Source organism: Dermacentor silvarum, chromosome 10, assembly GCF_013339745.2.
Source record: "Dermacentor silvarum isolate Dsil-2018 chromosome 10, BIME_Dsil_1.4, whole genome shotgun sequence".
Classification (NCBI taxonomy): domain Eukaryota; kingdom Metazoa; phylum Arthropoda; class Arachnida; order Ixodida; family Ixodidae; genus Dermacentor; species Dermacentor silvarum.
The window spans coordinates 151,277,795-151,294,803 of NC_051163.1; the positions used below are offsets into that span (position 1 = coordinate 151,277,795).

Sequence of the window (17,009 nt, forward strand, 5' to 3'; positions counted from 1 at the left end):
TCGAAGAAGGTGTCGGCTTCCACCAAACACCCCAGCCAATTGACATTCCTTCGCGTTGTAGAAAAGAGCATGTGTTGTCTTGTATATTTTAGTTCGAATTCACTTTTCACTTTTGCAATTTTGCTTATTTCTTGACTAACTGTACGGTACGGATTTACTAGTGCAATTCAAGTTGTTTAATTGTGCTCCAAGTGCCTGTGTTGGCACCAGTGGCCTTCGATCAATAATCGATCAATAATCAATAAATTCCGGGAAATGCTAGGGATGACTTGGTAGTGCTTAGTCTAGCCCAAATACGTGGCCAATACATTGCGAAAGCCAATCGATAGCCAATAAGTAGCGAATCGATAAGCGATCAATAATCAATTATTTTCGGAAAATGAAAAACACTGCACCAAAACCGATTAATCGATTAACGGTTAAACAATTAATGACTATTCGTTAAATGAATACAAATATCGATCGACCACCCCTAGAAAAGCCTGTGCGCAAGGCGTTTTTTTTTTTTTTTGTGCCAGTTCCATCATCAACACTCCCGCATATTGCAGCCGGATATGATCCTGTGGCTTCATCACGCGCATAATCAGTCATTTTGTTATTTTTTATCCCCTTAGGGTAACATACTTCTCACACCTCAGCCAACATCAAATCGGCGATTTTTTATGGCTCCGTCGTTTCTTATCGTATGTAAGCCCACTTTAGTGCAGCTTAAATATCGCTCTACTTTATTTGCTTTTTTTCTTGAAATGGCCAGTAGTCTTAGATAAATTATTTCGTAACTGTACAGATATAACAAGTGTTGTAGGCCAAACTAGCATAGCTACGTTATTTGAGCTTAATAACCATTAATGCGCAATAGCTATGAGAACTTCATAACCATAACAGCGGCAAACAAACTTTAGATTTCGGGAATTCTAAACTTAATATCAACTTAATATCATGTGGAATAGAATTCTGAAGTCATGAACTACAGAACATGTCTTCAACAGACATGTCAAGAATTCTTTTATTCAACAACTCTCTTCATCCTGACAACTGACGTTTGCGATTGTAAAAATGCCTCTTGTCATGTTGCTGCAATAATTAACCCAGTTGTATTTGTCTATGTTTATGAAAAAATTTGTGTACCTTGCACTCGAGGCACAATGTTAAAGAGCCAGCACAACCACAGCTTGGTGTAATTTCTGTATTTTCTTTTGCTTGCTTATCACTCAAAAAATTTATCGCAATCGGTGCTACGCTTTTCTGGCGTAGCTGCTTTGTCGTTTTAACAGCGGAGCTGTTTAAGCCGACCATTAGTCCGTGAGTCGTGTACAGAAAATGTGGGCAGATCCTGGCGGCTGTGCAGAAAGGGTCCAAGCGCAATGGCACATACCCCTGTGAACTATCGAAGCTGAGCGTGGCTAAGTCTAGCTAAGCATCGTTGGGACTAAAGCTTATCCAATCAATAGCCAATCGATGGCTAATGGGTAATCGATCAATAATCAATTCGGAAAATGCTGGTTATGACTTGGTAGTGCTTAGCCTAGCCCAAATACGTAGCCAATACCTTGTGACCGCCAATCCATAGCCAATCAATAGCTAATTGATCAATATTCAATAAATTCTGGAAAATGTTGGGGATGACATTGTAGCGCCTAATCTAGCCCTAATACGTGGCCAATACCTTGCGATAGCCAATGGACAGCCAATCAATGGCTAATGGATAATCGATCAATAATCAATAAATTCCGGAAAATAGTCAGGATGACTGGTAGTGCGTAGCCTAGGCCAAATACGTGGCCAATATCCTGCGATAGCCAATCGATAGCCAATGAGTAGCTAATCGATCTTTCATCAATAATCAATAAATTCCGGAAAATGTTGCGGATGACATGGTAGTGCTTAGCCTATAGCCCAAAAGCCAGGAGTAGCTAGTGCCCATCAGCTCCACTGTCTCTTTAGCATTGTGCCTTGAGTGCAAGGTACACAAATTTGTGATTGTAAAAATGCCTCTTGTCATGTTGCTACAATAATTAACCCACACACACATACACATCGACAAATGTACACTGGTTAGAAGGGTGCTACGAAAGGCTAAATCTGGTGTACAAATTGTCCGTTGTGACTGACGTTGAGATTGCCCTTCCTTTTCTTGCACAGCATGGCCACCATGCAAGGGTGGCGAGCACCGTCACCTTTATTTAAAACTGTGCGAGTTTTGCAATTCTCAATTAGGCTACCGTAACCACAGGTTGGTGTAATTTTCTTTGTTTTTTTATGTATACGAGTCCCCGTGTCAGTTCTTAACTTGGGGCCCTCTGTGTAATAATATGGTATATACTTTTATGTAGAACTGACATCATTGATTAAGAAACTTAAATAAGGAACTTGTGCTTACTTGCATTCCAAATAGTGCTGTCTGTTGGACTTGCCAGGTCAGTCTCTCTTTAAGCGCTGATAAATTAGCCTGAATTACGTATTGCGCTGAATTAGCGTGAATTACGTATTAGCCTGAATTACGTATTGCGCACGAAATCGTGGTATGAAATGTATGGCAAGGTATGTAGCCTTCAATCCTCAGAAATGTCATGAAGCCGGAACTTCTTCCAATCGATGAAAGCCATACATTATTAGGCAAGAAGACAGTTCCACGATATGGTCCATTGTAACCGACAGATTGCCCTGCCTTTTCGTGCACACCATGGCCACCATGCAAGGGTGGCGAGCACCATCGACAAACGGCAAATAGCACAACATTCACTCCCTCATAGAACGTCGTACTTACGAGGACTTTCATTTCATTCCAGCTGAAGGCTTCACATTCCGGTATCACAGTGATTATTTTCAGTCTGGAAGTAAAAGATTGTATCACACTGAACCACACGTTACAATGCCGCACGTTATAAGTGCAAATGATTGGATGGTTACTTTTTCCTTCACGGGTTAGATGTGCGAGCGCTTATTAGGTGTTCAGCGACATGCAAATTCTAATCGAGCGGACAGCCTCCCGTCACGTTTCTCCGTCGAAACCAACGCTTCTATTACGCATGCAGGAGCCAAGCGAAGTCACACGGCTGGTCACGGACGTCCTCTCCGCTTATGGCTTTGATAGCTGCACTCCGCTCGCGCTGCGGCTGGCCACAACATATGTCGAAAGGGGTGTGCAATTGATTTCCTAAAGTGGTAATTGTAAGAATACAAAATAGAGATGAACCTTCACGTGAAGGCAAACCCTGTCAATCTCGGAAGCCTAATTTTAGGTGAGAACATTTAGAGAAGATATACTGTTTTGACAGTTAACAAGCAACAAAATTTGAAATAAACTTAACATAAGGCGAGTTGTGTCACTTCACCCGTATTCAAACTCGATGCTTTCATTTCACAGTCGCTCTGCTTAGTCAATACACTCTGCATAGAACGTCGTCATGGGCTGGATTGCCAGCAACGGCGCGCGCATTCCGACAGAGATTTAAGGCAAGAACAGCTTTATACCCTGCTTTGGCTGCGCAGTTAAAAGTGTTGCTAATGGAATATCTTAGCTTGCATATATTGGGCACAAGGCATCTAACGTCTTCTAACGTCTCCCTTATGTTTTCCTTCCCGTAAAATAAAATGACAGGCACGAAACTTCCAGCAAAAATGGGTTTCACGTACGAAAGCCGAAACACACTATTCTAAAACTAATGATTAACTTTGGTTTCTTAACAATGCACCTGCATCCTGACGCGTTGACTGAGCGCTCATGACGCCGAACTGAAGCTCATGGACAAGAACTTACTCATTGATAAGCGGCAGGTTTTCCAGGGCTGCATCTAATTCAGATGTCGAGCTTAGGCCAATTATTTCTAGTTGTTTCAGTTTGACTGCTGCTTCCTGAAACGTAAGTAACACCATTAACGGTGAACATTTATTCCTAGACTGCGTAAACTTTTGAATTATAAGACGACAAAAAAGACGCAACACACCAAGGAAAAAACTGGCGAAAGGAAAGGGCGTCACACGCAACTAACTTTATTGCTAGAAAGCATCGCTATATATAGCCAAGACACACATGCGCGGAAAGGTTCCCCGCATCATACCACTCTAGATATCAAAGAATCTAAAAAATTCTAACTCATCGCCACGCAACACCACTGACGTATCGCTAATGCAGATCTTTTTTTCTTCTGTTATGTGCTTTAACATTTCTCGCGCCAGCACCTCGTTGATTCAGCCATAAATGCTGATACTCTGAGTACTGATATTGCCTTAAACTTGCAGGATTTGTAGTACACAGGCTAATGTGTCAAGCGAGCGCCGTCACCACTCAGCCATACGGCCACGCTTCCAAGGGGTTGCATTCGTGCAAACCATATGATTGCGTTCGAGCGCCCTCGGTGAACGGAACCACCTAGAAACGCGGTACGCGCGAGCGGAAAGTTCATGCTCTCTCGCCCCGCCGCAACGGAGCGGCTTTCATGAACCACACTCACCGCACAGGTGTCGTCGAGCCTGAGTCAAGCTGGTTGACCTGAATGTCAAAGCTCTCCGCCATCATGTGTGTGATCTCACCAGTGCCCCTTCCAAGCACACAGAACCAATACATCTGTTGACCTTTGAATGGGCCGCATCATAGGGCATCAACTCTTTGCATGATCGAGGGACAGTAGGCCCAGCAAATATGTTGCGATATTTTCTAAGAACAAAGTTAGTTGCGAGTGACACCCTTTCCTTTACCCTGTCTTCATTGGTGTGTTGCATCTTTTTCGGTGTATGAAGCATGTACCAACTAGCGCTACACAAAGCTTTATGCATGACAAGACGCACCAAAATACCACACGAACGCTTAGTGATTAATGCAGATGCGGGTAAAACAGTTCCCACACCTTATGTCTTTACGAGATCTCTGTAACTTACTTTTATAAATGTAAATATATTATATGAATATTTAATTGCTATTATCTCTAACCCAAGGCCTTGAGCTCTTGCGCCGCTCTGTGCCGCATTAACCACAAAGGTCACATGATCCACCAAATGCTGCGAAAAGTGGCAGCACAAGTGGTGACGGTAATTTGTGTTTTAGGCGCAGTGAATAACCAACTTTTGTAGATATGAAAGATCAAGACATCATAGGGCGGCTGCAATTCTGACGAGCGCAAGTGCTCGAGCGCCAAAGGTTCTGGGTCTGTAGCAGCCCTCCGAACAAGAGATCGTCGTCTTTTCCTCGGGTAAGTTATACTACAATATTTTATAATTCATGCATCTGCCCTGTGCTGAGCCTATAGCCACGTATAAAACTGCAGCCCCTTGCGGAACTACGCTGTGTGGGATGTCATGAAGGAACGTCATAATGCAGGCCCAGAACGGTCGTTGTCAGAATGCGGAAATTAATTTTATCAAACTTTATTGTGACTACCAGGCTCTTCTCGTCGTAGTAGGATGGCTCTTCTGATAGCTTGGCCCTCTCCACCAGCCCAAGCTTGGCCAACAGACCCTCCAATTGGTCTTCTAATGACTGCCTGCACTTGTCTTCGTTTTAGTGGTGGTGTTGGGTGTGGCTGCGGAGTATCTGTAGCGTCTCCGATAGGCCCCTGAGTACAACGTATGTATGTTTCTGCTTGTACTCTTGTTAGTCTTCTGTGTGGTCCTGCGTAGTATTTCCGTCTTTTCTTGGTTCTACTATATCCGCCTACTTGGTTGGTATGCTTTTTTCGATGTCATTAAGAGGACATTGTCTGTGGGCTAGCCCGACGTACGTGATCTCGTCTGCGGCCTGGGCCGCTCGGTTCACCATGTCACGGGAGGAGGAGGATGTATGCTTTTTGTGTACGCTTGCCTCTGAGCAGGTAAATTACTGAAGAACAATATTCCCATTCTGTATCTTCTGCAGGCTCATTGTGAGTGTGGTGATGAATGTCTTGTCGCATGTTTTTATAGCGAGAGCAATAGCAGATTCCCCCGCTTCACTTTGGCCTTTAGCCGGTGTGGATGCAGCGATTAGTTCCGGTTCTTCTTCAACCACGCTGATAACGTGTCTGTTTACTGTTCAATATTTTGCCGCATCGGTGTATCTGGTGTCTTCCGTCATTGCGCGTGCGTGCTAGTTTGTCATTCAGGGTGCATATTCCTGGGTATGTTGGAGACGTGAATCTTTTGCCCTATTTCTAAGGGTACATGCTGGGGTTGATGCAGGTCTTCTGTAGTTTATTCTAATCTTGTTCCCACAGCTCGCACGCTATTCTTAGCTTAAGTCGCTCCAACTCGTTAACCTTCTGCGCCTCGATAAGTTTTGTTGTGAACAACTATCTTGACAAGCAACTCAGTCGAGGCAGTTGGTGAAACTCCCCTGGTTAAACTGAAAAGTTGTGGTATGATAATCTTGGCCTTGTCTATTTGAATTTCTTCGTATTTATGGCCTACTTGGAGGACTAGGTGTGAATACAAACTAAATAGGCAAAAGGGCAACGGTGTGCCGCATGTTATTCTGCTTGTAGCGAGTGCTTATACATGGCAGCAGTCATGTATAATAATAGTTCTAATAGTTTTCCCCCTTTAGTCCATGACGGTTTACTGTGGCCCTCTTGAGGTGTGTCACTTTTGTCACCGTCGTCTTTTTCTACGCCTCTGCACACCTTTGTGCGGAATTAGGCCGAGGATGCGTAGAGTTGTTACATTGGGGATGCCAGCACTTCACACTGTGACCTCTGCGTCCGGTATCTCTTGGAGCCGCCCGCTTTCCAAGAACCAGGAGCTCTGATTTCTACAAGGCCCGCATTCCACACTATAGTCTTCCGTCGCATTGACAGCAACTTCTAACGCATCTTGTGGGACTGAACCACTTGTCCAAACGATCAGATAGCCTGCGTACAGTGCACGTCTTATTACGCTCGATTTTGAGCGACCTCGTGGATCAGGAGCTCATTGCAAGGTTGAATGGCAGCGGCGATATAACGGTTCGCTGAGGTGTACCTTTAACTTGTCGGATCAGAGGTTATCCACTCGTACCGTTGCCGTTCTGTCTGTTAGGGAGTCTTTGATGTAACTGAATGTCCGGGACATACGTCGTTCATGGGGATGTGTATGTCCTGTGAAACATCGAACAGGACATACACAGTGACATCCAGTGCGAAGAATGTTCCCCTGCTGTGTATCTGGAGGGGATGATCTGGACTAAGACGTCCCGTGTAGATGCGGTTTCAATTTTAACATAGTGTGAGGCAGGTGTCCATTGTCTTCAGGGTACGGCGTCAGTCTATTCAATGTCATGTATATATTGTGGGCATTTATTGCGCAATTCTTTATCAGCTGTACTTTATCATCATGCGTGTGCCCTAAATCATCGCGCACGTGGGTGCATCATCAGCGTGGACTGTGCCGAAGGCGGTTCATGCCGGTTGTTGATGCCGCCCTCCTTTGCCGTGTCGTCTCTCAGGCTTAATAAAGGTCCGCAATTACTGTGACATCACAAGTGGTGGAAGTGCCTCTTTATTCCCCGTCCTCTGCACCCCTGGTCTACTCCCTGGAGCTTCGTTCAGGTCGCCGATTGTGCCCACTGTCCGCCATCATGTCCCAGGACAAGCAGCCTGGCAATTCTACCCTAACCATCCCGCCTCCACAGACCGCACCTTCTGTGATCATCAGCGGCCACCAGCGTGATCCCTATCTGTCCGCTGGTCTTCGCGGTGAATATGCCGGGGACTGGCTGGATGATTACGTGCGCCTAAGCTCTGCTAATCGGTGGGATCTCCTCGATCTCAGCCAGGTCTCGTTCTACCTGACCGGTGTGGCTCCTACCGGTCACCTGGTTTTTAAACCATGTGATTGATTTCTCCGATTGCGCGAACTTCAATCAGCAGCTTCGGTAAGGTTTTGGCTCCGCCCTTGCGAAGAAAACTCTGGATATTCGCAAACAACACTCCGGCGAGTCCTTTACATCGTACATCGAGGATGTGCTTGCACTCTGTCACCGTGTCAATGATGCAATGGCTGAGTCAGACAAGATACGCCACATTCTTAAAGGTATTGGGACTGTGGCCTTCAACGCGCTCGCCATCAAGAACCTGGCTAACGTCGCTAACATCGTCTTGACGTGCCAGCGCCTCGCCGAGCTCGAGCCCGTACGCTTGCAGCCGGACTTCTGTGAACACCGTTCTATGCGGCAGACCCTGACTTGCGTATGATGATCCGGGCGGGATGTAACTGAATGTCCGGGACATACGTCTTCATGGTGATGTAATATATATTCTGTGAGATATAGAATACTCCGTTGGCATCCAATGCGAAGATTGCTCCCCTGCTGTGGATCTGGAGGTGATCGATTACTTGTTGGGCACGGCGGCCGCATTTCGATGAGGGCGAAATGCGAAAACACCTGTGTACTTAGATTTAGGTGCACGTTAAAGAACCCCAGGTGGTCCAAATTTCCAGAGTCCCCCACTACGGCGTGCCTAATGTTGTTGATGCCGCCCTCCTTTGCCGTGTCGTCTCTCAGGCTTAATAAAGGTCCGCAATTACTGTGACATCACATGTGGTGGAGGTGCCTCTTCATTCCCCGTCCTCTGCACCCCTGGTCTCAGATCGTGGCTTTGGCACGTAAAAACCCTATATCGATTACTTGTTATTTGATTTGTAGTAAGATGTCCTGTGTAGATGCAGTTTGAATTCTAACAGTGTCGGACAGGTGTCCATGACATGACATGGCTTGTCATCTATGTTGGTCATTCCTGCTCAGCCTTCTGGTGCAGCGTTGCGCGACGTCATCAAGGAGGAACTTGCGTCCATGACCTTCTCTGCGCATGTGGATCCTCCAGCCCCTTGCCCCCTGCAAACATAAGCGCAGGTTGCTACCGCGCCTCCAACCAGTGTACGTTCAACGTTGCATCTATACCACATAGGCGTACGTTGGTGTCACTCCTACGACCAATGTCCACTCATTACCACTTGAGCCGTAATCGCCCCATCTGACCGCAATGCCTCACAGCGCACCGAGCGCCCCTACTACCCGCCTTGGCGACCGTCTCGTCCTACCTGTAATTACTGCGGTAATCACGGCCATATCACGTTTTTGCTGCAAGCGCCAACAAGATGAGCGTCGCGGGTACGACCTGTGTGAACGTGATGCGTATTATGGTGGGGCCTTGTATCAAAGCCGTCGTTACGTTCCCCTCCACTCAACGCCATATCCGCCCGCAACGACTGAGACGCCGACTGGTTACCGCACCACCCGACATCGCTCACCTTCGCCCTTCCGCCGCTCCTCGTCACCGTTTCGGCATGCCCCATTCACCTCTGACCGCCACCCGGAAAACTAAGTAATTCAGTTTTAGGAAAAACTGCATTCACCGACAGGACTACAATTCCTCCAGCGCGCCCTTGTAATATGATGTCCGTGTTTGTTGAAGGCGTGCACGTTCAAGCTTTGGTGGACACCAGTGCGACTTTATCTGTTATGCATTCTGATTTGTGTAGGCGGCTCAGAAAAGGTACGACGTCTTACGATGGACCCGTGCTTGTTGCAGCTCAAGGGAACACAATCCACCCTTCCTCGTTTTGTACAGTGCGTGTATTCATCGATGGCAACGTCCACTACATACAATTTGCTGTGTTGTCGCCCTGCTCCCACCAGCTCATTTTAGGATGGGATTTCCTTGCCTCTGCTTCTGCTGCTATATTGTGGGCAAGGTGTCGTACGTATGACCGACACCAACTATTCGCCCGGCGATGAACCGTACCAGCCATTTCACCTACTCGCTGCAAAAGATACCGAGCTATCTCAATGCTGCCAGCAAATTCTTACCATCACGTCCGACGTCACCGACCATGGCGATGTGTTAGTGTATCCTTCTGCGCGTTGGATCACATAAGGAATATTCATTGTTTAAGGCCTAGTTAAATTTGATAATGGTTCTGCGCATCTCGCCGCAAGGAACACCACACATAATTCTACTTCCTAAAAGACACCACTATGGCTTGCGTTGCTGATTCAGAGCCTCTCAAGGCTGTCCTGAAATTCCTCCTGCTGGATATTCTGCCTCTACCTCCGCGCTTCCTACTGTAATCAGTTCGGACTTGACCCCTTCGCAGACGCAAGAGCTTCTTGCCTTGTTGAAGCATGAAGGTTCATTTGAGGCCCATTCTTCGAAATTTTGACAGACTTCCGTGACAGCTCATCGGATTCAGACAGACGGTAGATCCATCGTTCGGCACCGTCCGTATCGCGTGTCTATAGCTGAGGAAGACATCGCGGACATGCTGAAACGTGAGATAACTCGCCGGTCTGCTAGCGCTTGGTCGCCTCTCATCGTTTTGGTCCGAAAAAAAGATGGCTCCGTGCGTTTCTGTGTCGATTACCGAGCGCTCAAGAAGATAAGGCGCAAGGATGTATACCCCATGCCCTCGATTCACTGCAAGGTGCCGAGTAATTCTCAAGTCTTGACCTGCGTTCAGGTTACTGGCAAACTCCGATGCACGAAGTCGACAAAGAAAAAACAGCATTTGCAACCCCAGATGGTCTTTACGAGTTCAGCGTCTTGCCCTTCGGCCTCCGCAATGCTCCCGCAACTTTTGAGCGCATGATTGACACCGTTCTGCGTGGCCTGAAGTGCAAGACGCGCTTGTGCTATCTGGATGATATAGTTATTTTATCGTCACCATTTGCGCAGCACCTGCAATGTCTGGACGAGGTTCCAATGTGCATAGCAAACGGCCGTCTTCAGCTCAACGCCAAAAAGTGCCATTTTGCAAGCAAGATGATCAAGGTCTTACGTCATATTGTGAGCAAGAATAGTATTCGACATGATCCTGACAAGATTTCGACGGTGCTTCCCCTTCCTCGTCCAGAAAAGACCAATGACCTACGCAGTTTTTTTTTTTTTGGCACCGCTTCCTATTTTCGCCGAGTTATTCGCGATTTCGCCTGTATAGCGGCTCCTTTACACCACTTGCTTCGTTCTGGCACTTCCTTCGTGTGGACACCAGAATGTGAATCTGCCTTTGACCAGCTAAAGGGCGCCCTCACATCCGAACCTGCCCTGTGTCATTCTGATGAGACTGCACCCACACTCTTGCACACGGATGCTAGCGGCCATGGCATCGCTGCTGTGCTCCTCCAGCGAGACAACTCTTCGCGTGAGAGAGTCGCTACGTATGCCAGCCGCGTGCTCACACCTGCCGAGAAGAACTATACCATCACCGAGCTGGGGTGCCTCGTTGTCGTTTGGTCCGTCCAGACATTTCGCCCTTATCTCCACGGCCACCATTTCACCATCGTTACGTACCATCACGTCTTATGCTGGCTTTCCACACTCAACTTGTCAGGAGGTCTTGGTCACTGGATTGTTCTTCTGCAAGAATATGACGTTGAAATCTGTAAGTCTGGTAAGAAGCATGAAGACGCAGACTTTCTCGCTGCCCGCTTCCTACAGCCCACTCATAAATGGTTCCGCCACCACCTCCAGTGACGCACTGACTTGTCTTCTACAGCGGTTTTATCCTTCGCCGCTCTTGATCATCTCACTTCGCACGAACACAACTGGCCCACTCTACTGCAGACGTATTATAGACCACCTTCGTGGAGCTTCGCGCCCGTATAACGCCCGGCTTCGTCGAGAGCTGACACAATTCAAGCAGGAAAACTCCGTGCTGTACCGCTATATCCGCCATCCTGATGGACGACGCTGGTTGCTCGCACTACCTCGTTACTTTCGTGCGCGTGTCTTTCAGGCCTTTCATGACGATTGGACTGCTGGCCACCTTGGCATCCAGAAAACTTACGACCGCATAAGAAGTCGCTTCTACTGGCCGGGCCTGTCTACCAGTGTGGCGAGTACGTCGCTTCCTGCGCTTCCTACCAGTCGCTTCCTGCGCCATTTGTCAGCGTTGAAAACGGCGAACATCAGCTCGAGCCGGGCTACTACTACCAGTATCATGTCCTGCGGAACCAATCGAGGTTGTTGGTATCGATCTCTATGGGACACTTGCGATGACTCCCGCCGGTAATCGATGGGTAGCGACAGCCGTCGACCATCTGATGCGCTATGCCGAAACCGCTTGTATAAGGCCAACATCGGCTTCCGAAGTTGCTACCTTCATTCTACAACCATAATCCTGCGCCACGGCGCCCCTAGTGCCCTTCTGAGCGACCGCGAAAAGACATTCCTTTCCCAACTGGTACGAGAAGTGCTCAAAGACTCTGGCACCACTCAGAAGACTACATCTAGTCCTCCGATCCTCAGACCAACGGCTTGACTGAGCGGTTTCATCGCACGCTCTCGGATATGATACCAGACCATAGAAATTGGGATACAATTGGAATACAACGCACAACCGCTTACTCGCTATTCTACCTTGTTTATGGCCGTTCACCCAGTTCCTTTCTCGATGTTTCTTACTTCTCTGCCCCTGTCAGTCCATCTCCATTTTCCTGTGAAGAGTATGTTTCCCGCCTCGTCCATTGTCGCCAGCCTACCCGCGTCAACACCACAGCAAGACAACGGGACAGGAAGGATCATTATGACGCATCTCAGTATTCTACCATCCTGGCGATTAAGTGTTGCTCATTAAGTGCTGCTCTGGACACCAGTTCGCACTCCTGGGTTGTGGGAGAAGTTCCAGTTTTAGTTTATTGGCCCCTACACGCTCCTGGAAATGACTTGTCCAGTTAATTATCGTGTGACCCCTGTTGTTTCTTCAACTTACTGCCGTTGCCGCTCTACCGAAGTGGCCCACGTTACTCGTATGAAACCCTTCACGCCGCGTTCCCCGTACCTTTAGGCAGCGGCAAGGATGGGCGCTATCGCGTGAGGGAAATTAGTTTGGGCATTTATTGTGCACTTCATCTGTATATTCTCGTCATCACGCGTGTGCCCATCATCTTCATCGCGCGTGCGGGCGCATCATGAGCGTGGACTGTGCCGTAGGCTGTTCATGCCGGTTGTTGATGCCACCCTTCTTCGCCGTGTCTGTCGGCCTCAATAAAAGTCCGCCCCTACTGTGACGTCACAATATATAGTTTCTCTGCAAACGATGTCAAGGAAATGGGTTCTTTATTTTGAGCAGTTTGTTGGGATTGTGCATGATTGTGACGTCAACCTGTTTCTGCAGCTACGGCACCTTGCCCTCTTCCGAGTGTGCAGAAAACACTTAGTTTTACACACCAAATGCAAATTAGCCGACTTGGTAATGTTGCGCGGCGTACCATAGCAACTCTCAAGGATTTGAGATTTGATGGACGAACGCGTCCATTGTCTATAAAATGTATGCGCTCACTTTTGTCTAAAGTCGTTGCTATTCGCCCCGAGATCTTTGAGGGGCGCCCTCTCGCGTGACGTCAACGGGGGGGGGGGGGGGGGGGGGACTCCGGTGCCGCGCCGCGCGCTTGCTTGCTACGTGAAGGTAATAGCTGTCGGCTGTCTTGCTCCACTGGCTGTCCAGTTTTTGAAAACAGAGTCTGCAGGTTTTTTTACCAGTCTGTACGAAATGCTCCAGGACACGATTCACTGCGAATTAACCGACTAGTCGTCACACCATGTCCAGTGTGGATTGCTCCTGGCGTCGTCTGCTAGTCTCCGGGTGTATACGTGCGTGTACGGCATTGACTTCTCGCCATTGCTGTTCAGTTTTGATGGCGCACTCATAATGAGTTCATGGCCATTTTTTTAATATACTACGGGATTCGGCCTTCAGCTACGGTGCCTGCGCTTTAATAGTGTGTCAGTTCAACGCGTGCAACGTGTTCGGTCGCCTGCTCCGTTCGCCCCAGACATTCCGCTGTTGTTGCTGATTGTCTTCTACAGATTTGAGGCCGTGTAGTCAGAGAGACACTCTCCAACTTCTAGAATTTAATAGTGCACTCCCTGGGCCTTCTGAAAGGAAAGGACAAACATATTTCTGGGAGACCTTAACGCACAGCACGCTAACTGGAGATATAGTAAAGAGAACCCCAAAGGAATAATGCAAGCGGGCTTAGTGGAAAGGTAAGACCTATACCAGCTTACACAGCCAGATATCCCCACACGCATCGTTAAAACTGTGTTAGATCTGACATTCACGAACATCGCAAGGAACACGACGTGAACGAATCTAGGGGTGAATCTTGGCCGCAACCATTACATTTTGAGAATATCGCTCAGTGCTGTCAGGAAAAGGAGGGGGATCGGGAAATCCAAAATCTTGCACTGGGTGAAATTCTGCGAAGGACTAGAACGTCACGGCGAACTGACCGACGTCAGCACATGGACAGCACAAATCAAAAAGGCACACGCGAAGGTAACGAAAGCTGAAACTCCGGTGGTCGATCGACACCTACTTCATTTGTTGGATGGCAGAAGGAGCCTCACCAAACGTTGGATGAGACAAACTTTAACTGAAAGCTGAAAATACCCAAAGGCGAGCTCACAGCAAGTTAATGAGTATGTGCAACGTTTGAGTGACGCGAACTGGAGACAGTTTACTGGCTTGCTCAGTCCTCCGATCCTCAGACCAACGGCTTGACTGAGCGGTTTCATCGCACGCTCTCGGATATGATACCAGACCATAGAAATTGGGATACAATTGGAATACAACGCACAACCGCTTACTCGCTATTCTACCTTGTTTATGGCCGTTCACCCAGTTCCTTTCTCGATGTTTCTTACTTCTCTGCCCCTGTCAGTCCATCTCCATTTTCCTGTGAAGTATCAGTCGTCTACTCGCAGTGTGCAGTACTACGCGGACATGGCCCATCTTGCGAAGCATGACCTACACTGGAGGTACAAAAAATGACGAACAGGGCACTCAAGATCATAGATAACGAGTTTAAAGGGGACGATATCACGTTACCAAACATGATCAAGGAGATATTTTTCGGGCACAACCATACTACATTATTTCTACACACACAATACACAGGAATACAGCAGACTGACTTAGACGCACCCATAACTTTGGAATTATACGCGGTGGCCCAATCATTTCGGAAAAACATGGTTCCAATAAAGGATAAAATTTTAAATGCCATAAGAAACCTGAGTGACGCTGCCCTAACAGAAATCATGGACTTCTTTAACGAGACAGCCTGGTGTGGGCGGAAAACTCGGGCATGCAGTTTGAGAATTGAGAAGACAAATCCCGAGATCACCAATGATTGCTAGACAGCAATAGTAGACAGACTGAACAAGTGGAACTTTCTCAGGAACACACTAATACTCGAAAAGGGTAAACCCCAGGGATATGCCGCACTTAAGACCAATTTCGCTGACATCATGCGTGGGCAAGTTGTGTGAAAAAGTGATCTTCACCAGACAATCCAACTATATAGAGGGAAAAGCTACCCAGCAACATGTTTGGCTTCAGGCAACGCTCGACGCTCATGACGGGTTCCTCCTTCTGAAGTACGACGTCCTAAAACCGATCAGTGGCTCGAATGACAATTTTATATGGGCGCTTGAATGACAATTTTATATATCGCCCAATTTTATATGGGTGATTGTATCAAAAACAATTTTGATACATGACTCGATAATGAAAGGCCTGGACTCTGTGGTCGCCGCATATACGCCTACGTTCGGTCATTCCTGACACACCGAACTGCGACAATAGGTTTGGGATCGACTAGGTCGGACACTTTCGACCTCGCGAACAAAGGCACCCCACAAGGAGTTATCCTTTCTCCTATTCTCTTCAATGTGCGCATGCGTAAGCTCGCCATTGAACTACAGGAGGACCAAGATTTTGGCGTCTATTTACGCGGACAATACCCAAAGCCCAGCTAGCACATCAAGCTAATGAGTATGCGCAACGTTTGAGATTTATTAGCAAGAAAATAATGCAAAGCATGCTTGGAAATTGGTAACGGTAGCTCGTGGTGCCCAACTAATGTTCAAGGTAAACCACTTCTCAGTAAAATAACAATACTTTTGTTGTCAGAAAACGTTTTACATTTGCAACCCGAAATTACTGGAATTACAAGCGAAATGTGAAATTCGCATTCTACTACAATGCCGCTTTGTCAACGCGAGATTTTGCGGATGAGCCCTGCGATCGTGCTTCCTTTCCAAAGCTGCGTAGACCAGCGCTTCCTTTGTAGCGTGCTTTAATTAGGTGGTTAACACTTGGCTTAAGCGTGAAGCAACTAGCTCTAAAATACCATTGTGCGTTGACAGTTTCATAACGATACGTCTGGATGGACGTCCCATCGGGGAGGTGAAAACCCTACGCATTCTGGCAATGTGTGTACAACAGAACGCAGGCACCACACACATCCAAAATTTGGAAGGAACAGGGAACGTAGGCAGTATGATAAGAATGATAGCTAATTAGGCTGGTCCAAGCCTTTATAATTCGCAGTGTGACCGTAGGCAACTGCCGTACCAAGCACTAAGAAACCATAAGGAATCTTAAGGAAAGCCTTCAAGGCAGCGCTTAGCATCCCTGAAAGTGCTAACAAGGAAAAAGTCGAGAAACTAGGCCTCTACAACACCTTTGAGGAATACCTGAGCGTGGTCCTCATAGCTCAAAGAGAGCTGTTCTGCTTAATGAACCAGGGACGTGCAGTTCTAGAAAAGCTCGGTTTCACACCGCGACCATTATACTACGACGAGAATACAGTGCTACAGGACAGGAACTACAGATCTCGTATCACGGTGGCACCGATACCAAAGAATATTCACCCGACATACCATGCCGTTAGAAGACGAGCAGAATTGTTTTGGGAAAGGTTCGGCCGCGTACTACGCAGACGCTAGCAGAGCTAGTAGAGAACGCTAGCGGTTATCCAACAACAACGTATCAAGACGGCCAGAATCGATCCACGTGCGTGGCGGAAGTGGCTACAATAACGATGACACGGAACACAGAAACGAATCGGCAGTAATGCTATCCGGCTCGCAGACGGCATGTCGCCTGTTTCTCAATGGGACGTTGCCCAATATGGTACGCATAATTCTGGGACAAACCTTGACAGGAACACCACGACAGTATCTGGTGTCCGGCTCACAAAGGCTTGGAGGGTAACGTTGTGGCAGACCGTATAGCTTGAGAACTCAAGAACCATGCTGCGGCCGGGCCGCACA

General features: G+C 47.5%; 1 protein-coding gene across 1 annotated transcript in view; it reads right to left on the reverse strand.

The window, feature by feature from the left end:
- LOC125940951 (uncharacterized) overlaps window positions 1-17,009 on the reverse strand; it is a 96,077-nt gene that overhangs the window by 51,040 nt on the left and 28,028 nt on the right. The window contains exons 6-7 of the mRNA XM_049657721.1: window positions 3,761-3,855; window positions 2,768-2,831 (exon numbers count right to left, since the gene is read on the reverse strand). Coding sequence (XP_049513678.1) covers window positions 2,768-2,831; window positions 3,761-3,855 — 159 coding nt within the window. The remainder of the gene's footprint in view (window positions 1-2,767; window positions 2,832-3,760; window positions 3,856-17,009) is intronic.